Raw genomic sequence first — 21702 nt, 5'->3', positions numbered from 1 at the left:
TGTTCCTATGTGTTTTATTGCTTCATCCCCTTCTAGTCGAATACCCTCATCTGTAACAATAAACCTTTGTTCTAGCCTAGTTTTATTACTCATTGCATTTAGATGTTTCCAGAATTTTTGGGCTGCTTTTCTATCCTTTTTATTTACTTTTGACATCCATTGGGCACCCTTTCTTCTAATTTTCTCATTAATCAAATAGGATGCGTCCCTTCTACACTTTATGAAGGTATCCCATTTTCTGTCTACTTCGGGTTTTGGTTCCCCCCTCTTCTTGGAATATCTGTGTTCTCTGGATGCTTCCTTGCGCTTTTCTATTGCCCTCTTGACCTCCTCATCCCACCAACTCTTGGGTTTGCGTCTTTTCCCTTTTAACTTTACTCGCACCTTAGCTAGCTCTAGCTCCAGTAATCGAGTTAATTTGGTATAAGTCCATTCTGTTTCACTATCCTCAAAAATTAATTTCTCGATTCTTTTGGCTGCTACTTCCAATTGCTTTTCTGAGTAAAAATTTCCCCCTGATTGTTCATCTTGCTTCAGTCCTACATTGCTTTTTCCTCTGAAGCTCAACTTGATACGCTTGTGGTCACTACCTAGACTTCTGGAACCATCTTCATCTATGCTCATTACCCCTAATCTGTTATACATCCTCTGTGACATTATTGCATAATCTATCGTCGAGTGCAGACTCCCCGCCTCCCATGTTATGAGCCCTTCACACTTCTCGGTGCTGTTGCATACAACTAAATCATGCCTGTCGGCGGAACATTTGGCGCCACCTAACACACGAGGGAAACTTCTCAATGAGCATTGAAAATGCCTGTGTAGCAACGGATGTTTCGAGCGTGCTCGAAAATCTCGATGCAGATCGAGCTCAATGAGGATCGAAAGTGCCCGTGTGACAGGGGTATTAGCCCTATTTTCAGTAGGGCCGCCCCGGGTGAGAGCTCACCCATGTTACTGAGAACCCAACCTCAGCCAGCCTTCGGCTTGCTTTACAGGCTCACGCCAACCGAGCCCGGCTGATGAGACGGAGAACTTATGCAACACAATCTCCATCTCTCTTGGACTACTCTTAGCGTTACCCAGGGCTCACCACGTGGAGGTAGTAGTCCGTCGAGCCCCAGTGCTGACCGCAGCGCCGCTGCGGCCACAGCGGTGGCGGCATGAATTGACGGCGCGCCCTTTCGCCGCGAACGCGCCGGCGTTGACGCCACCTACCCCTTCTAGCCACCATAGCGGCGCTGTGAAACTGACGTCGAAATACGCCATGCAATATTTGCACTGTTTCACACTGTTCCGCACGCTTCTTCACGGCAGTTACGCGTCCCATGGAACAGCGCCTTCAGAGTTCCGTTTAGCAACTTGCGCGTACTTCCGCGTGTTGTGAACTGTCAGCCCGTTTGCGTTGAATCGGCGAAGCGCGCGGAGCAGCGCACTAACCCGGCGTGGTACTCGCTGCGACACGTCTAGAGCAGTCGTCGTTAGAGGAGCTTCTGCGGCCGCTGTCGTCTCGTTTCTGCGCTAAGTCTGGGCTCCATTGACAGCATGTCCGCACAGGTAATTCGTTTGTTCATCGCGGGGGGGAAATAGAGCGGTCACTGCCGTATTCATAACTCGCGCATAAAATACGGCGTAGAAAGTACGCTTTCTAACCGCGGACCGCAAACGTGGACGAAAACTGCAGCGGTAGCGAAGTCTAACAAGTCCGATCACAAAGGGCGTTGATTGCCATCTCATTGCAGAAGCGGTCTTCGCCACACTCGAAACTGAGCTGTTGTACGAACGCTACTGAACACGATGAATGTAATCAATGGTTGGACGAAAATTCGTCTGGTCAGGCATTGAATTAAAGGAAAAGAACACGGCCAGTGATCGAGGAAACCGTGCGAGGTTCCGAAACGTCTCGAACTTCTTGACGGTCAGTGACCGTGTTGTTTTCCTTTAATTCCGAAAACAATGAGGCGTTCGGCACAAGGAAGAGACTGTCGCTGCAAAATATTTGTTTTTCATTGTTGCCCGAGGCCTGTTTGCATGTGCGAGACTCTGCATTTAGACTGGGGACGCCTATTTGACTACTTTGCTTCCCGTGCGCGCTAATAAGCAGTCTGCCGTTGCCTTTGACTGGCGCTCTGGTCTTCGCCGTTTGACATCTGGCGGAGGTGCGGACGCCGCCACGCAAGCCTAAGCTGCAACCGGCCTGAGCCACTTCCAAAGGACCACGAATGCCAGCACTTGTTCCGGACTGTGATGCAGAAGAATGTTTGGCTAATTTGAATGGATGGGAGCAAGGCAGCTGAGATATGTGTTTCATGTGCTCAGAGCTTACCGTATTTTCCGGTGTATATAAGTCGCACCCCCCCTCCAAACGGCTGTTTATCCGAAAAAAAAAAACCATACATAAGTCGCACTGGTGTAACTCGGTAGAAAATTCGTTCCGGATCACGCAAATCGCGGCCAAAATTATGGCGGCTAAAAACTGAACAGTACGATCTAAAAACTAGACAGTACTTTTCAAAAATGTTTATTTAGATACATACGGATGTTATGTAAACGTGCATTTAAAAGTAAATAAAATGCCCGAGTGGAAAACTGCATCCGTCATACCGTCATCTTGTGCGTCCGGCGCTCGTCGTCGTCGGCTCAAATGAGTACACGCTATTTTCAAAGTACAGTACGAGGATTTTGTTCGCCACTAGCTACGATGCATATAAAGAGCGGTTCGTGCAATTAACTCTGGTGTGCCCTGCGACCCGACGTAACATAATCACTGTACGGCCAAACACTGAAGTCGCAGTCTGGTGTCACCATGCATGTGCTCGCTACTGGGCATACCAGAGGCCGAGCAGTAGTTGCTGACTCCTATTTAACTGCACGAACCGCTCTTAATAAGCATTGTAGCTAGCGCTGGAAAAAATCCTTTTACTGTATTTTGAAAATAGCGTACGCTCATTTGAACCGCCGACGACAAGCGCCTGATGCACGAGATAAGGGTATGATGGATGCAGTTATCCACTCGCTCGAGCAACACACTTACTTTTAACTGCGCTTAGAGAAAACCATCAAAGCCTTCTTCCTCCGACTCGCCAACAAATAACTTGGCGACTTCATGTGGGAGTTCCGCAGGTGCATCACTGTCGTCTTCCGACTCGCTGGTGTCTACTTCGCCATCTTCACCACTCGCGAACGGAATCAACCATGCCTTTTTAAACCCAGCTACAACAGTTTTTGCTCAAATTGAGTCCCAGGTGTCAGAGGCCCATTTGGCGACTTCTCCGAAAGTCGCGCGTCTCATGCGACCAGTTTTTGTGAAGCTGTGGTCCCCGTCCGACATCCACGACTCCCACAAACGTCGCAGAACCGCTTTAAAACTGCGGTTGACAGAAATGTCAAGTGGCTGGAGCATCTTCGTCATGCCGCCGGAAATGACCACTAGGACACAGTTCTTCGCACTAATCTTTTTTTTAACGAAATCCGTTTTATGCGCCCGCGTGCTGTCCATCACGAGCATACCCTTCTTTGCGTGAAAAAAATCCGTCGGGTCGAAGCGAAAAACAACAGTTGAGCCACACACTTATCGCATCTTGATCCGTCCATCCTTTGGCATTGGCGTGCACCACCACAGCCGGAGGGTATGCGTCCTTGGGAAGCATCTTCTGCTTAAAAATTAACATCGGAGGCAACTTCGTACCGTCCGCGCAACAGGCGAGAACAATGGTAAAGTGCGACTTTTCATGACCGGTTGTCCTCGCTGTTATTGTTTTCTCTCCTTTCTCGGCAGCGCTCCTTCCGAGGGGAATATCGAATGCAAGCGGGACTTCGTCCATGTTCACAATGTGGCTAGCGTCGATTTCATTGCTCACAATTTCTTTCCTCACAAATGGACTAAAGTTCTCCAGTTGTTCTTGAAAGTCATTGGGAGCTGCTGGCACATGGTCGTCCGAGCTTGTATCACCAACTTATTACGCTGCATGAAGCGGAAGCACCATGACGGACCGCCCTTGAATCCACCAGCGTTCATCTCCGCTGCAAAGGTCTTCACTTTCAGATGGAGCTGCACTGTTGACAGCCCCTTGCCTTCAGCTCATTGCTCGAGGACCCACGCACGTAGCCGATCCTCGAGCTCCGGCCAGCGTGCCTTCTTGCCGCAGTTGGCCTTCTTAGTTGACTTGATTGTTTGGAGCACATTGGTGGCTTTACGCCAGTCTCTAATTAGTTTTTCACTGCCATCAAACTGCCTTCCTACAGCCCGATTGCCGTGCTCCTGATAAACTTCAATCGCACGCAGCTTGAATTTTGCGGCATAACTTTTTCGCCCCGCAGTAGGCGTCATGGCTAGCGAAACGACAGATGCGAAGCACGCCTCAATCAAAACCTCGTCGACCTTGCCGCATCTATCAGCAAAAAGACGATCCAATGGCTGCAATGGCGGACGGAATTCCGGAAGTGACGCGCTCAGAAGCGGCTTGAAAACGGTTGAAAGGTTGAAACTTGTTATTGATAAGCTCCCATTTTAAAAATATCACCACATTTAACTCCTTAACTAAAATCATTATCAGAATGTATAAGCTGCATTTCGTTTTTGCAAGCCAATCTGATGTTACTTTGAGAGTTTCGTCCGAAATGTAGTTACTGTGCGTGGCAGAAGGTAGCGTGCGGTTGTGGCACGTAATTTTCCTGGCCAGAGCGCATGCCCTGCGCCCACCGATATCTTGCAATTTAATAATTGAAAGTTGCTATATTTAACGTCCCAAAGTGACGTGTAGAATATAAGGGACGCGGTAGTGGTAGGCTACGGATTTAGACTGCCTGGGTGCGCTGACATCGCGCAGTACATCCTTAGCAGCAAGCAAGCACCTTTTCGGGCGCGGCCTCAGCGGCCTGCATTTATTCCATATATAAGTCGCACTGGTGTATAAGACGCACCGACGAAAATTTCAGAAAATAACCGCGACTTATACACTGGAAAATACGATACACACCATTCCTGGGCATATGCACCCAGTGTCAGCAGTCAGCACTCTTGGCGTACACCACAACGGGCGTTGAAAAGAGGCATGCATCTCCATGTTCCAGCTGCTGGCTTGCTCCCCTTTTGAGCTGGCTGAAAGAATGTCAAGCCATGAACAAAAGAAGTTTGGGAGCGGAAAGAATTCAAGGAAAAGTTGGGGGAACCTGAAAGAGCTTCATGCCATGAAGAAAAGAGTCACCAAGAGCCCCGTGGTCCTCCGATTGTTGTAAATGGACTCCGCTTCCAAAGTGTGCGCTAGTGCCCGTGCACTGGCGCCAATATCTAGCATAGTTGAGAGAAAACTGACGCCAACCAATATCTTTAACTTTACCCAACGTTTCGGGACCAACTCGGTCCCTTCCTCAGGGGTGACTTCAGGGGTGAAGAAGAGACTGAGTTGGTCCCGAAACGTTGTGTAAAGTTAAAAATATTGGTTGGCGTCAGTTTTCTCTCGACTATCTCAAGAACCCAACCAGACGGACTTCCGTCGAAGATGTTTTCGTTCAATATCTAGCATGGTTGAATCTCAGCGCCTCGCTTATGTTCGCTGACATCTCTTGCAGTGCGCATGTGCAGACCGGTTCCGGCGTACACCAAGAGTGCCGATGCTGGATGCGTATGCCCAGAAAGCGTCCTTGGAGTTGGCACTGAAGTTGTCTTATCCAGAATTGTCTGAAGACGTATTTCTTGGCGTTGAAGTTCCGTGTGTACTGACCAGACTCGTACATCATCTGCTTACATAAAATAAAAGATATCCAGAATGGTAACCAGTTGCCATGCTAAAGGAAGGTGTGCCATGTTAAACAATATTGGGTCCAGCTTGGATCCTTGAGGTACACCACTCATTATGGTGAAGTGGCCAACACGTTCTTTGCCGATGTGTATGGTGATGGAACGATCTTTCAAGAATGAACTTGCAAAGTTGGGTGTCAGGGCGGGAGATGAAGGCAATTTGGAATGGGCAGGATCGCCGAGTGGGTAACGTTTTTATAGGCCTTGTGAACGTCCATCGTTTGAAACGTGGATTCTCTGGGATCTGCCACCTAGTAGCAGCTTACTTGAAAGATGGTCCTGCCCGTCCTCAGCATAGGTCGGCGAACTCACTTATGAGTCGACTTATGACTCAGGCTCATTTCAGATCATGATCTGAGTCGTGAGTGAGTCCAGACACATTCAGATAATGATCTGAGTTGTGAGTGAGCCTAGACACATAATCAGTTCCCGATCTGAGTCGTGAGTCCCGGCTGACATTCAGATTATGATGTTAGCGTTAGTCCGGGCTCATATTCATATCATGATCTGAGTGGTGAGAGTGGGCATACATTCAGAACATGATCTCAGTCCTGTTGAGTCCGGTACATTGTGGGACTATTAAATCAAATAAGTCCACGATGTAAAGTTGAACAATTCCATGATCCCAAGAGAATCCATGATGCTGATTGGGCACGAGTTTGTAAGGTTCATAAACGAGTTTCCTGTGCACTCGCAATACTGCATGCGCTTTTGGCCGAGGTTATGATGTAGGGCAGTTTCATTGTTTCGTGGTATGTCATTTTTGTGGCTGCTGCACTCTTGAACATTACTAAAAGGCAAGAAAAGTTGATTAGTCACCATGCTTCGTCTCGTTGGACATTAGCTGTGGCTTGCTGTATGTATCGCGGTCACTGTAGTTCTTCCTTTGCTATTTTTAATTGGTTACAGAACACATGCAGCGACCTTAAATCTTTACATCCCGTGAGCGGCAGCTAGATGCCTCCAGGCCTCTGAGCAATGCCTGGCTACTGGCTAGCTGTAGTCAAGAGCTCATCGCATCGCTTTGTTTTTAACACCTTTTAAAAACGTTAACTCTTACTCATCACGTTTCAAGAGTTCGTGGGGTCAGCCAGCACCCTGAAATCACAGCGTGATCTGTGGTAGCAACTAGAAAGCAGCACCTCTCGCATTGAGACTTGTAGCGCCATCTGCTATAGCAGATGGCGCTACAAAAACAACCACCTGCCGCGTGCCAGTGAGACGTTTAGCAACACCTGCTGATGGGCTAGATGGTGCATTGCAGATTGACGGAATAATAAGCGCACAGGACAACACACACAAGAGCAGAGGAAGACACGGACTGGCGCTAACTCACATCTGATTTATTTTCAGCCACAGCAGAAAATATATAAAAGGGGGGGAAGACATGCGCAGTACACACAAGATAAAAAGAACACAAGGTGACAAGGCAACCAAATGATCACATCAAACCACACGTTCAAGAAACCCGATTTCTGATTTGTAGAGTTTAACCGATGTATCACTGACACATTTGTCGCCCAATTTCCTGATATGAAAGGGTTCTAGTAACTCGCGCGCGGTTTTATCTCGACCTTTACCTAGAATCCTTATAGCGCTCAGTCGTGGTTCACACCCTGTGCAGTTGGCGCAATGAATAGCCAAATTCGTTCCACCTCCCCTAATAGCCCTCATGATCCCCCGCGCGATCATTAATGCAACGCCCCGTCTGGCCTATGTAAGCCATCCCACATGTCAACGGGATCTCATACACGACTTTGGTGGAGCAGTTTACAAACTGCTTGGCATGCTTTTTTCTGCATCCGCTCGGATTACCATCTCGCGAAAGTGCAAGGCGGTTGCTATGTGCAAAGAGTTGCAGCTAGACAGGTTTGCGAATGCTATTATGGATACTAGGTGCAGTGCTCTGTCTGTGTTTTTCACGGCCAAAACCCATAAGCAAAATATTCCTTTTAGGTCCGTGGTTAGTGAGAGTGGTGCTTGACAACATGCTCTGAGCAAGTACCTTCAGAAACACCTAAATTCTCTTATGATTCATGACCCCTTTAGAACAAAACTCAACTCAAGTGGTGAGTTTTCTTGAGAGTAAAGAGTCGATTGGCTACATGTTTTCTGTAGATGTATAGTCGGGTACAACTTAAGAAGGCAGCGGCATTTGCCCCTCAAAGGCGGATGCACACGAGCCTCCGCCAATAGGCGCGCACTTCAGGTGACGTCATGAGCTGGATGGCCGGTGACCCCGCCGACGGAGAACATGCCTAACATGGCCGCCCTCGCTTCGAACTGGGCCGAGTCGCATCAGCTGTGTGCGTCTCCCTTCGTCAGAGTGAATTCGAACTGTTTGTGGGCGTCTGTCATGTCGGAAATATTATTGCAAGCTTACGATGCACAACTTGTGCCGCTTGCGTTTGTTCTGAGCCGTGAGGCGACGAAAAAAGGTTACAGCGAACATCGGTGACTGCGCTGCGCTGCGCTTCGTCTGGAAACAGGATCCCGCAGCGGCACACCGCTGCAAACAAACATCGTGCGTGTTTGTTCTATGGCGTTTTGTTTTGCTCCTAAGTGAAGTTACGACGAGGAGAATTTGCCAAAGTCTGGTACCTACTGTGAGCGGCGGGTGTGTTAGTGTACTGTGCCCCTGCGTTTCACGTCGGACGTGGCGAAGTGATGGAGCAAAACCATTCTCAGGATAAATGAGAAAAGCGTGCACGGATGAAACCAACCTACGAGTTCCTCAACCGAAAAAATTTGCGGAAGCAACCTCCAACGCAAAGATTTGTTGCTGCCAGCTCAACGCGCAAACGATCGATCGTTGGCAGCAGTATGATAAGATTGCCGAGCGTCTAGCAGGGCGTCGTTCGAGTGTTGTGTAGCACCGTCGAGTGATCACTTTCCACCAGTGCTAACAATCGGTGACTAACACGCGCTGCTTGAGCGAATGTCATTGGATTATTAACGGCCAGGCGTGTGGGAGCAGTGTTTGTTTCCTTAATGTCAGCCTTAGTACTAATATAAAATTATGACCGATACACTGGTGCCTTTACAAGGGAGCTTGGCATGAATTCGCGTCTCTGTATGGCTTAGAATTCTTCACTCACTGCACGCGCCAGCTGTAGAATGCCTGCTGTGACACAATCGCACATCAGTTGTGCTGCCAGCGCTCGACTTGCTTTCCCACAACACAGCTTTGCGCTGCTTTTCGATTGTTATGATATGTTGCTACTAAAACAATTCCAAGACAGTGAAGGCAACAGAGCCATTATGTACATCAAATAAAAGTACGACAAAGTAGGCACAGCTGCTTGTGAACTGACTCCTAATGCCTCTACTCGCGTCTGCATTAAATGTGTGTGCATGTTTTCTTGCGTGTTTGTTTATATTTGTTATTTTCCCCTTTTTTGCATTTTAGATCTTGAGTTTTCGCGCTCGCGTTTGTGTGCATGTGTGTGAATATGTGAGTGCTTCTGTGCGTGTATGTGTTTATTATTCCTATTTGTGTCCTTTTATTTTTGTGTTTGTTCTTGTAAGCATGCTGCATCCACCTCTTCCTTTACAATTTCATTAACTCGTCTCATTCAAAGCACCAAGTCCTGTGAATAGCAGGGCTGGCCTCTTCGATGTCATTAAATCCTTACATTCTTGTCTACCTTGCCTCCTCGGTCTGTCATCTTGCTGTGTTTTCTCCTACTATTCTGACCTTGCTTCTTGTGCTGTTGTCGCAACGTGATTAACCAACTTGCACTAAAGAAACTTCTATCAGCTGTGACGACAGAAACATTGACCGATAAAAAATGTTAAAAGCATCACGTGGCTTGCGCAATAACTTCGTCTCTTACTCCTGTTAATGTGTTTATGCATCGGTGCATACAGCAGCTCGCCAGGAGTGCATATGAAAGGGTGCCATATTGTGCAACAGCATCTTGCGATGTTGTTGCATTCAGTCTTAATAAATAGATGGTTTCGCTGCCCGTCACATGTGGGGGTACACATAATATTGTGCAGTGGATTATCATTTCCTGTCTTGACACTTTCATCATTACAAATGCAGTTTTCTAGTGAATGGAGTCCAGCAAAGCAGTGCTGTGAGAGCTTTTTCAGCTTTCACAATTTATTACCTCACCAATATCACTGTCTGAATCTGGCCGTCATTTTGCCTACGGTTTGTAATGAACAAAGTGACTCACTAAAACACGTTCAACCTTGCTGAGCATTTTTCCGGTACGTAACTATGACAAAAAAAATGCTAGCAAAGTTATTCACGTTAATAATTGTGCTTGCATTCGCGTTAATGCCAGAGTCAGATAAATAAATTAAAAATTGGCTATGACAAGGCTGCGCTTTTCAGTGCATACTGCTAACAGAGTTATAAAGCGTGCTCTGACTGCTGTTATTTCAACATGGGGCCCGACAAACTCGACGATGGCTGCCTGAATGAGCATTTTGGGCCTCAATAAGCTAATGATGTTTTATATTTATTCTCTTATTCTCATTACTTGTGTGAGCCAGATAACCAAAATAAACAATGCAACCACATGAATGTGCTTTGGCGTGCAAGCTGCTAACAGTGGCTGTCAGTTTTGTGTTGACTACTGGTATCGCAGCTGCACTGGCTATGACATGACTGCAATTTTCAGTGCATACTGCTAACAGAGCCATAAAGCATGCTCTGACTACTGTTATTTCAACATGGGGCCCGTCAAACTCGACGATGGCTGCCTGAATGAGCATTTTGGGCCACAATAAGCTAATGATGCTTTATATTTATTCTCTTATTCTCATTACTTGTGTGAGCCAGATAACCAAAATAAACAATGCAACCACATGAATGTGCTTTGGCGTGCAAGCTGCTAACAGTGGCTGTGAGTTTCGTGTTGACTACTGGTATCGCAGCAGCACTGGCTATGACATGACTGCGATTTCCAGTGCAGACTGCTAACAGAGCTATAAAGCGTGCCTTGAATACTGTTATTTCAACATGGGGCCCGTCAAACTAGATGGTGGCTGCCTGAATGAGCATTTTGAGCCCGCCAAAGATAATCAGAGTTAACAGTTGTGTTTCAATTCAGATATACCAGCATTTAAACATGTTTCTATGCCACTTCTTAAATCGAGCACAATGTGTGCTGGACGTTGCTTATCAGAATTGAGCTTCTATTATAAGGAATACGCCATAAATGGAACTGCTTATTCATTTCAGAGGTCACGGAATGGATGGTTGTCTGTTGCGAACCAACGGGAAAAATTTTGGTAGCCCTAATAAAGGCTGTTTTTTCGTTAAAAGAAGCCGTTATGCTTCGTCGAGTGGCTCAATGCCAGACAGCTCGTAGTCGGAGTCGCTTTCTTCAGTGTCATCTTCACCCAGCTGGATGATGATGGGTTGAATGTGCTCACTCCCAGACGTGTCAAGTCTGAACTTTGCCTCCAAGTCCATCACGTGCTGAATGCTCTTCGCCCAGTCTTCCGTCGCTATGTGCTTGATTTTCTCCCTCAAGATGGCGTCGACCGTGGACAGCTTGAAGTCTCTGTTGTCCGCAGCGATGCCATTTTTGACCTTGGCCCAAACAAGCTCAACGGGATTAAATTCGCAGTGGTACGGCGGGAGCCTGAGTACAATGCAACCGGCGCTTACAGCTGCATTGTCTACGATGTAGCTCACAAAGCATGACTTTACAGATGCCACCAGCTCAAGCAGCTGCTGCTTTATCATCCTTTCAGCGTAGGTGATCTTCTTGCTTGTGAGCCACTCCTGTATCTTCTCCTTTTTCCAGGCCGTCGTTGGCAATTTCTCTTCTCGCCGGCTATGGTAAGGTGCATTGTCTAAAACAATGATGCTACCAGCTGGCAACTTCTGCAGAACGCCATTAAACCAGCCCTCAAAGCGATTGCCGTCCATTTCCTCTTGGTAGTCGCCTGTGTTTTTGCCTCGGAATACATCCAAGCAGCCGTCGACGAAGCCATCCTCGCTGCCGATGTGCGTGACGATCAGGCGCTGACCTTTCCCAGAAGGTTGTTTTAGACCCGTCGTTAGGCCATTTGCTCGAGCGAACAGGCGTCCGCGCTTCTGCACCACGGTGTCTGTCTACACGATCGACCGAGTGTGTCCCGCCGTCACTCATGTCTCGTCCAGGTAGAAGATCTTTCGGCCTTCCACTCGGTATCGCTCCACGTCACGGAGGTAGCGATTCCGCCAATCGGTGATGTCATCCCGGTCGATAAGCAGCGAGTTGCGGCTTCTCTTTTCGTGCTTGAAGCCGATCTCGGCAAGCAGGCGACGCACAGTCCACCGCCTTAGTGATGGGAGTTCCATACGTTCCGAGAACTTAGTAGTGATCCTCTCGACCGTCGGTATATCGTTGCGGCGAAAGAAATCGTGCACACATGACCTCAGCGTGCACAACGTGAAACTGTCAAACTTCGTGCTGCGTCTTCTCTTCTCCACATTGCGTGGGCGCTTTCGGGACGGCGTCGTCAGTTTGCCACCCGAAAAATGCGAAGCTTTAACTTCCTTCCTCACCCTGAACACAGTCCTTTCGCTGACACCGAGCATGTCAGCGACAAATTTGCTCGTCTCCTCTACGCTGCGTTCAGGCTCCCTGTTACGCCAAAACGTGTAGCAGTGGAAGATCATGTTGCGTGAATCGCTGTTCAGGATGCGGCCGCTCTTGCTCTTGCCGAGGCTCCTTGGTGGTGTGATCATCGATGCGACACAAGGCTTGTTCGGCAACAAAGGCTCGCGTTCTGATGTCAACCTCGCTGGGCTCCATGGCCGTAAAGAGGTACGGATACTACGGAATGCCGTGTGCGAACGTGCGTGAACTCACGAGATTGTAGGTTCGCAACCGCAAAAAAAAAACAAGTAGCAATTGAAAAATAAGCCTCACACATTAAAAAAATAAGCTTGTGAAGACACACAAAAAGTGCATATGAATCCTATGCTATTGAGCCAGACTGTTTTGTAATTACACGCCCGGTGCCGTCGATCTCGCTCCGTAGCAGACTACGCACAGCGTTGTAGAAGGCACGGAGTTATTTTTCTCTCGCAATCTGGCATGTGCTGAAGCATTTGCATCATGATAGTTTTACTAAACTACTCGTCAAGATACACAAATCTTATTTATACAGAGAAATACGCGTTTTAGAAGCAGTCAATTTTTTGAGCGGGACTATTTCTTTAGTCGCGGATGCAATTGGCTGCTGCGCTTCGGTCATCTGGGTGGGGCCTCTCCTGTCTTCTAAAGTTGTACCCGACTACAGAGGATTTGTTTTATTCTGTGCCCCATGAAGCCCTGTTTATTGCGGTGAGAGATGCCATTGAAGGGAACGGTGTTTTAGATTTTCAGAACTCCTGCGGTCTGTCGCTGAATGATTTTATGTGTTTACTGGAGTTTTATCTCAATGTTACCTTTATCTCTTTTGAGAACAGATTTTATCTTCAAAGACAAGGGATCTGTATAGGATCCTGCGTTGTGCCGATTCTTTGTGATGTGTTTTTGTCTTTTCTGGACTGCTCCCTTGAACAAAGTTTTAGTGGGATGGGAGTGCTGTAGGTGTTCAGATACGTGGATGATTATCTTATTGTTCTTAAGAAATTGGATGTTTTGACGTACAGTAACTCGGCGGGTAGCATTATTAACGACTTTAAAAGAAATGGGAAGGGTTTAGTATTTACGCATGAACTGCCTTCTCAGAATTCGTTGCAGTTTTTAGATATTAACATTACTTTAAATAATAGGCACGTATGTTGGGAGTACGCACCGCGGGCACAGAAGGAACTTTTACCCTACCTGTCGGCACATTCAAAAACAGTGAAGAGAGCTATCGCTTTCCAATGCTTGGGATCTGCCCTCAAGAAGTCATGCCCACACTCTGTGCAGTCTAGTTTTGACAAGCAAGTAAATCGGCTAATGTCTGCTGGCTACCCCTGCGAGGTCATTGTGTCTGTGACGAAGGCCTTTTACAAAAAACCAAGCGTGCCATGTTTGGGAAGGAGATTGCACAGGAGAAGTTCCCTGTTAATCCTGTTGTGGTACCGTATGTACACAAGGTGGCCCACCACATGAAGAAAGTGGTGAACCGACATGGTGTACCAGTGGTATTCTCTGCTCCGAAGAAGCTCGCCCAGCTGTGTTCACGCATTTCGCAAGATGGTAATCCGAGCGGATGCAGAAAAAAGCATGCCAAGCAGTTTGTAAACTGCTCCACCGAAGTCGTGTATAAGATCCCGTTGACGTGTGGGATGGCTTACATAGGCCAGACGGGGCGGGGCGTTGCATTAATGATCGCGCGGGGGATTATTTGAGAGCTATTAGGGGAGGTAGAACGAATTTGGCTATTCATTGCGCCAAATGCACAGGGTGTGAACCACGACTGAGCGCTATAAGGATTCTAGGTAAAGGTCGAGATAAAACCGCGTGCGAGTTACTAGAAGCCTTTCATATCAGCAAATTGGGCGACAAATGTGTCAGTGATACGTCGGTTAAACTCTACAAAGCAGAAATCGGGTTTCTTGAATGTGTGGTTTGATGTGATCATTTGGTTGCCTTGTCACCTTGTGTTCTTTTTATCTTGTGTGTACTGTGCATGTCTCCCCCCCTTTTATATATTTTCTGCTGTGGCTGAAAATAAATCAGATGTGAGTTAGCGCCAGTCCGTGTCTTCCTCTGCTCTTGTGTGTGTTGTCCTGTGCGCTTATTATTCCGTCAATCTGCAGTGAGACGTCACAGTCCAATACGGTGGATAGAGGTGGAACTATGTGAGTATGATGTCAGGGGACGAAATGGTGCCATAGATTTGGTTCCTCGAATCTAAGATGGCGGCCATTAAAATTGGTTGTGCCCTCCGATCCCTTTCCCCCCACACCCCCACCCCCAAAAAGAAGATCCTATAACAAATACGTAGGAAACCTGTCTAATTCGTTCCACTATATATACTCCGACAACAAGGAGCACCCATCCAGGGACAGTTGTGTGCTGAATTTGGTAGGCTAATAAAACCCTATGGGTTGCGGTATAGAAATAAGACCACAATTAAATAATAGCTAAACACTCTATGCATGCAATTACTAATTGAAGCATTACCATGTTGCACCGCAAGCCGAATTTATATGCCCACCTTCATCCCCCAAACGAAGCAAATTACGTTTGGGATGTATCTTGAGGGGGTCTAACTCGACAACGGGTAGACGTGCATTGTAATTTCTCTGATAGATGGCGCTAGGTGTCGATTGCTCCGCTAGGTGAAAAAGTTATGTCTTCCGAACCGCTCAGGGTTTTCTTCACTGGCCCCGCTGGATGCGGAAACACTTTCGTGTTACGCATGGCCAATAAAGCTAACGATCATTACTTCAACATCTTCCAGATGATGGCGGCCTTTTTTTTGAATTTTAGACGAGTCATCATCATCATCATCATCAGCCTTACTACACCCACTGCAGGGCAAAGGCCTCTCCCATGTCTCTCCAATTAACCCTATCCTTTGCCAGCTGCATCCACCCTTTGCCTGCAAACTTCTTAATCTCATCCGCCCACCTAACTTTCTGCCGTCCCCTGCTACGCTTACTTTCTCTTGGAATCCACTCCGTTACCCTTAAGGACCAGTGGTTATCTTGCCTTCACATTACATGCCCTGCCCAAGCCCATTTCTTTCTCTTGATTTCGATTAGGATGTCATTAACCCGTGTTTGTTCCCTCACCCACTCTGCCCGCTTCCGATCTCTTAACGTTACACCTATCATTTTTCTTTCCATGGCTCGCTGCGTTGTCCTTAACTTAAGCTGTACTCTTTTCGTTAGCCTCCACGTTTCTGCCCCGTAGGTGAGTACCGGTAAGATTATGCTGTTGTACACTTTCCTCTTGAGGGAAATTGGTAAACTGCCACTCATGATCTGCGAGAATTTGCCATATGCGCTCCACCCCATTCTTATCCTTCTAGTTATCTCCCTCTCATAATCCAGATCAGCTGTCACTACCTGCCCTAAGTAGACGTATTCCGTCACTATTTCTAGGCTCTCGCTGCCAATTGTAAACTGTTGTTCCCTTGCTAGGCTGTTGAACATTACCTTGGTTTTCTGCATGTTAATTTTTAGACCCATCGATCTGCTCTTCCTGTCTAACTCATTGATCATGATTTGCAGTTCACCTCCTGAGTGACTCAGCAAGGCAATGTCATCAGCAAATCGCAGATTATTTAGGTATTCTCCATTTATTCTTATTCCCAACTGTTCCCAATTCAGGCCTCGAAATACCTCCTGTAAACATGCGGTGAACAGCATTGGCGAGATCGTGTCTCCTTGCCTGACGCCCTTTCTTATTGGAATTTTATTGCTGACTTTATGGAGGACTATAGTAGCTGTGCAGTTGCTATATATATCTTCCAGTATTTTGACATAAGGCTCTTCTACCCCCTGATTACGCAATGCCTGTATGACTGCTGAGGTTTCCACTGAGTCGAATGCTTTCTCGTAATCAATGAAAGCTATATATAGAGGTTGGTTATATTCTGTGCATTTCTCTATCACCTGATTGATAGTGTGAATATTATCTATTGTGGAATATCCTTTACGAAAGCCTGCCTGATCATTTGGTTGATAAAAGTCTAACATTGCCCTGACTCTATTAGCGATTACCTTAGTAAATACTTTATAGGCAACGGATAGTAAGCTTATCGGCCTGTAATTTTTCAAGTCCTTGGCGTCTCCCTTCTTATGAATTAAGATAATGTTTGCATTCTTCCAAGCTTCTGGTACAGTCGAGGTCATAAGGCATTGCGTATACAGGGTGGCTAGTTTTTCAAGCACGATGTCCCCTCCATCCTTCAACAGATCTGCTGTTACCTGATCTTCCCCAGCTGCTTTTCCTTTTTTCATTGCTTCTAAGGCTTTCTTTACTTCATCTTTTGTTACTGGCGGGATGACGCATTGCTGTGCACTGCTGTCTTTCTCATGAGCGCTCTGGTTACATTGGCTACTGTACAGGTCTATTCTTGTTGACAGCGCGTTAAAGCACAGGGACAGAAGAAACACAGAGGACGACGTCACAGGCGCTGAACTTCAACTTTATTCAAGAATCATTGAAACACTGCATATATACCCATGACAGAGACGCCACCAAGCGGCGAAAGTTTTATGCGCTCGTGGAAACAGAGATGATAAGGCAGGTGGGGCAAAATGACAAAGGCTAAAAAGAAACCGAAAAATTTTGAACAGAGCAGGAAAAAGCAGAGCAAGAAGATGCAAAAAACTTTACCAAGTCATTTGAAAGAAACACTCCGACACGTGAAAATAGTGGCGCAGATGACAGACAGAATTTTGAAGACGGTTCCCGAAAACATTGAACCAAAATATACGCGTAAAACAAAAATCAAACGTGGCGAAAAAAGAAAAGCATAGTGGCAAGGAAAAACCAACAATGAAAAAGCACAGTGGTGATTGGATAGGCAAACGAAAATTTAACGATACAGGTGAAGCCTGCAATTAACGCGGCTAAACACAAAAGATAAAATGCACTGGATAGATAAAACGATAAAAAACTGGGAGGATCATGATAGATGAAGCCAACAAAAAACACTGCTAAAGCTAAAAGATGAGGTGCATAAAAACAATAAAAGCGAAAAAGAGAGAATAGTGGGAAAAAATTTTTTGTTTAACTCCTTTGTAAAACCATTACCACTTCAAACAGGCCCCGATAGAAAGATTAACTCTTTTTTCGACAATGAAACCGAGGGTGCACTTACACATTCACCCTCGTGCCTGGCAATCTCGGTTGCTTCCACTATTTCACGTGTCAACTTGTTCCTGTGCGTTTTTATCACAGTGGCTTTTTCGAGCAAAGGATGGCATGGATTTTGTGGGTCACAGTTTTGGCAGTGAACGGGCAGATTCCTGAGTGAAGTACCAGATAAATCGTTCTTGTGTTCCCTCAGCCTATCATTGATACATCGGCCTGTTTGGCCGATGTATACCTTGCGACAGGACAAAGGAATTGAGTAAACGACGCCTTCCGCGCATGCCGTAGAGGGATCTCTGTGCCGAATGGTGCAACCTCTTTTTCTTTTCTCTTTTTCATTTACAATCCTACAGAGCTGCGAAAGGCGCTGAGGGGCGGAAAAAACGACGTCCACTCCTGCTTTGCTTCCAATTTCTTTAAGGTTGTGTTAAATTTGGTGCATGTAGGGGATAACAGCAACCTTTTCATATTGCTTGCGCGCTTCAGCCGGAGCCCTCCTATTCTCGCGCTTGATAATTTTCAGAACTTTTTCTGCAACAGAACTAAGCAGTTGTGGCGGGTACCCTGAGTGCGTGAGCCTGCTTATCTGGTTTGTGAAGCTTTCCTGAAGTTTGTGCTCACACGACTTGTTCAAGGAATTAAGAAAGGAAGACTGGATAATACCTCTTTTCACCAGCTTCGAGTGAGCGGAGTCATAAGGTAGGATGGCCTTTTTGCCCCTCGGCTCAAATGCCCAGCACACGTGATTGTGCGTGAAGAAAATCCTTAGCTCCAGGAAGCGCAAGGAATCATTGTCCGGCAGTTCATGTGTTAGTTCGAGTGGAGCTAAAGTACCCTTAAAAACACTAAAAACTTGAGGCACTTCCTGAATAAAAGCTTCGTTGTTGCAGTCTAAAAGGACTAAGAAATCATCGACGAAGCGGAAAATTTTTTGAACACTTGAATGCTCAAATTGGTTCCTGAGAGCTCTGTCATGCATGGCAAGAAAATGATCGCTAAGCACGGGGACAATGCATGATCCTATACAGATTCCTTGCTTTTGAATGAAACGTGACCCATTCCATTCAGTAACAGTTGATTTTAGGTATACAAAGAGCAATTCCAAGAACCCATCCACCGAAACACCACACTCATTCTGGAAGGTTATGGCGCCGTGATTGTCGATAGCTTCGCGAACGCATTTCATGAGGTCATTTTGAGGGATAGAATAAAACAAATCCTTGACGTCTATAGAAAATCCGCGAAAGACTTTACCTCTATTCGCATTCAAAAACCCAATGACTTGTTCCGTGTTCTTCACCAGAAAGGGATCATAAATAGAAAGCAATTTCAGGTTATCTTGCAAGTACTTAGCTACATCTTTCTGCCAGGTATTTTTCTCCGAAACAATAACACGCAGAGGGCACCCTACCTTGTATGTTTTGGCGGTGAAGAACATTCGCAAGCAAGTGTTATTGTTACCTTCTATTGAACGAGCCAGCTTTTCGAGATTCAATCTTTGGCAAAGTTTTTTAGCTACATTTCATTGCTTGGTTGCTAAAGTGACCGGGCTATTTTTAAACGCTGACTGAATTGCTTCGGCGGCCTTGGACAGGTACAATTGTTCAGGTAGAATCACAAACCCCCCTCCTTGTCAGCAGTTAGCAGAGATAAATGGTTATCACTTAAATGCGAAATTGTTTTTTTTATTGGCAACTTCTTTCCTTCAGACTTGCTTCGCATCAACACGTCAACGCCGTCCGCGATACATCTATCTGCTTCCCCCGAGGGGGCAAGCCTGGAGACTTGCCTGACCAAGGTGAGCAGTTCTGGCGCTGTCCTCTTAGGTTGCACAGCGAACTTTGGCCCATGACCAAGGAATCGCTGAACATCCTCCGGGATTGACGTGACACCTTCAGCGAGGTGCACCTGGTTCACGGCGCAGTTCTTCCTAGAAGGCACAAGTGCACGCAGACTCGGTAGGATTTGTTGCCACAGGAATTCAGTGGTCCAATCGGCAATGATAGAAGTTTCACGCCACTTCCTGGTAGAGTTGGGCGACGGCGAGGTGTAGAGCGTGAGCAGTCGTAGGTGTTCCCGGTGCAGGCGAGCTTGATGTCTCCATTCCGAACGAGCGATCTTGCAAAGGCGGGCGGCATGGCCAGCAGTGGGCCGGAAGCCTCCTAACATCACCAGCAGATCTGGGGGCAATATTTTGCGGCGAATGCAGAAACTGAACATTCTCGCTCTGCAAGTCGCTGCAGCAATAATGGGTACTAAATGGCAGGGCTCGGTGAGTGACGAGGAAAAAGAGCCCACTGAACTTCGTTTGCCTATCCAATCACCACTGTGCTTTTTCATTGTTGGTTTTTCCTTGCCACTATGCTTTTCTTTTTTCGCCACGTTTGATTTTTGTTTTACGCGTATATTTTGGTTCAATGTTTTCGGGAACCGTCTTCAAAATTCTGTCTGTCATCTGCGCCACTATTTTCACGTGTCGGAGTGTTTCTTTCAAATGACTTGGTAAAGTTTTTTGCATCTTCTTGCTCTGCTTTTTCCTGCTCTGTTCAAAATTTTTCGGTTTTTTTTTAGCCTTTGTCATTTTGCCCCACCTGCCTTATCATCTCTGTTTCCACGAGCGCATAAAACTTTCGCCGCTTGGTGGCGTCTCTGTCATGGGTATATATGCAGTGTTTCGATGATTCTTGAATAAAGTTGAAGTTCAGCGCCTGTGACGTCGTCCTCCGTGTTTCTTCTGTCCCTGTGCTTTAACGCGCTGTCAACAAGAATGGATCATTACCAACTAGCCCGGCAATTTGTCCTATTCATGTACAGGTCTGTGTAGAACTCTTCGGCTACGTTAACTATCTTATCCATATTGTTAATGACATTGCCCTGCTTGTCTCTTAATGCATACATCTGGTTTTTACCTATGCCTAGTTTCCTCTTCATTGTTTTTAGGCTACCTCCGTTCTTTATAGCATGCTCGATTCTCTCCATATTAAACTTCCTTATGTCGGCTACCTTGCGCTTATTTATTAACTTTGATAGCTCCGTTAGTTCTATTCTATCGGTAGTGTTAGATGCCTTCATGTTTTGGCGCTTCTTAATCAGATCTTTCGTCACCTGAGATAGCTTCCCGGTATCATTTCGAACTGTCCTACCGCCTACTTCTACTGCGCACTCCGTAATTATTGATGTCAGGTTATCGTGCATTGAATGAACATCAAGATCATCTTCCTCAGTTAAGGCCGAGTATCTGTTTTGCAGCGCTATCCTAAACTCCTGCGCTTTCCCTCTTACGGCTAACTCGTTAATGGTCTTCTTCTTCGCTAGCTTCTTCCGTTCCCTCTTCAAGTCTAAGCTAATTCTAGACCTTACCATTCTGTGGTCGCTACAACGCACCTTTCCGAGGACGGCCACATCCTGAATGATTCATTCATTCATTCATTCATTCAGAATTTATTTCAGACAACGAAGAGGTTGTTCAGGGTGACGTGGCAAAAGGCATACATTGCCTGACGAGGCCACGCCACCCGGATGACAGGCGGCACCACTGGCTACACAAAATCAAGAAGAGCATTACATAATAGAACACACTTTCAGTATTTTTACACAATATATTAAGACATCTTTACAAAACACTGGCTTTACAAAACACACACAGCATACATTAACCAGAATTCGACCAAAGCAATATTTACAAAACATACACTAGTGATAGGTATACATTAAGTTTTTATCTTTAAGGTTCATTTATGAGCATTGCTTTAATTGACATTTTGTATTTACGTATAGAGGGGGTAGTGCGTGCAGTATCCAGAATAATAGGGTATTGGTTAATTAAGTCACGAATTTGCCATCCTAACCTCTGAAAACCATAATTTGTGTGTACACGAGGTGTTTCCATACATTGTTCTCGAAGTTCGTATGTGCTAAGTTTAGTGCCAGGTTTAGCGCATAGTATGAAGTCGATTTCATTTTTAATCTCACCATTGGGGCTCTTCCAGGTCCATTTCCTGTTTTCTCGTTTGCGGAAGAAAGTATTCATGATCCGTAAATTATTTCTATCCGCGAATTCGACTAATAACTCTCCCCTGCCATTTCTAGAGCCTAACCCATAGTCACCTACCGCATGGTCGTCAGCATGCTTCTTGCCCACCTTCGCATTGAAGTCGCCCATCAGTACAGTGTACTGCG

The 21702-nt window shown here is 46.3% G+C and overlaps 2 protein-coding genes across 6 annotated transcripts in view; one reads left to right on the top strand and one right to left on the bottom strand.

The window, feature by feature from the left end:
• The first annotated feature begins 1257 nt into the window (after window positions 1–1257).
• LOC144132279 (uncharacterized) overlaps window positions 1258–21702 on the top strand; it is a 181254-nt gene continuing 160809 nt past the window's right edge. For 4 of the 5 annotated variants that reach the window (XR_013314751.1, XM_077664593.1, XM_077664595.1 and 1 more), the window contains exon 1: window positions 1272–1557. Coding sequence is in view for 3 of the 5 variants with exons in the window: in XM_077664593.1 (XP_077520719.1) it covers window positions 1546–1557 (12 nt within the window). In the remaining 2 variants the exon portion in view is untranslated. Of the gene's footprint in view, window positions 1558–19232; window positions 19322–21702 lie in introns of all 5 variants that reach the window. The other variant, XM_077664594.1, reaches the window with a different exon arrangement.
• Window positions 11519–12634, bottom strand: LOC144132278 (uncharacterized). Its single transcript, XM_077664591.1, has one exon. The coding sequence runs from the start codon at window positions 12495–12497 to the stop codon at window positions 11913–11915; it is 585 nt and encodes a 194-aa protein (XP_077520717.1). The 5' UTR covers window positions 12498–12634; the 3' UTR covers window positions 11519–11912.

The sequence above is a fragment of the Amblyomma americanum genome, chromosome 5, assembly GCF_052857255.1.
Source record: "Amblyomma americanum isolate KBUSLIRL-KWMA chromosome 5, ASM5285725v1, whole genome shotgun sequence".
NCBI classification, from domain to species: domain Eukaryota; kingdom Metazoa; phylum Arthropoda; class Arachnida; order Ixodida; family Ixodidae; genus Amblyomma; species Amblyomma americanum.
This window is presented reverse-complemented; position numbering and strand designations above follow the sequence as displayed.

Bases quoted from the DNA above. Each gene is read 5' to 3' on its own strand.
- LOC144132278 (XM_077664591.1), bottom strand. From the start codon at position 12,497: ATGATCACACCACCAAGGAGCCTCGGCAAGAGCAAGAGCGGCCGCATC.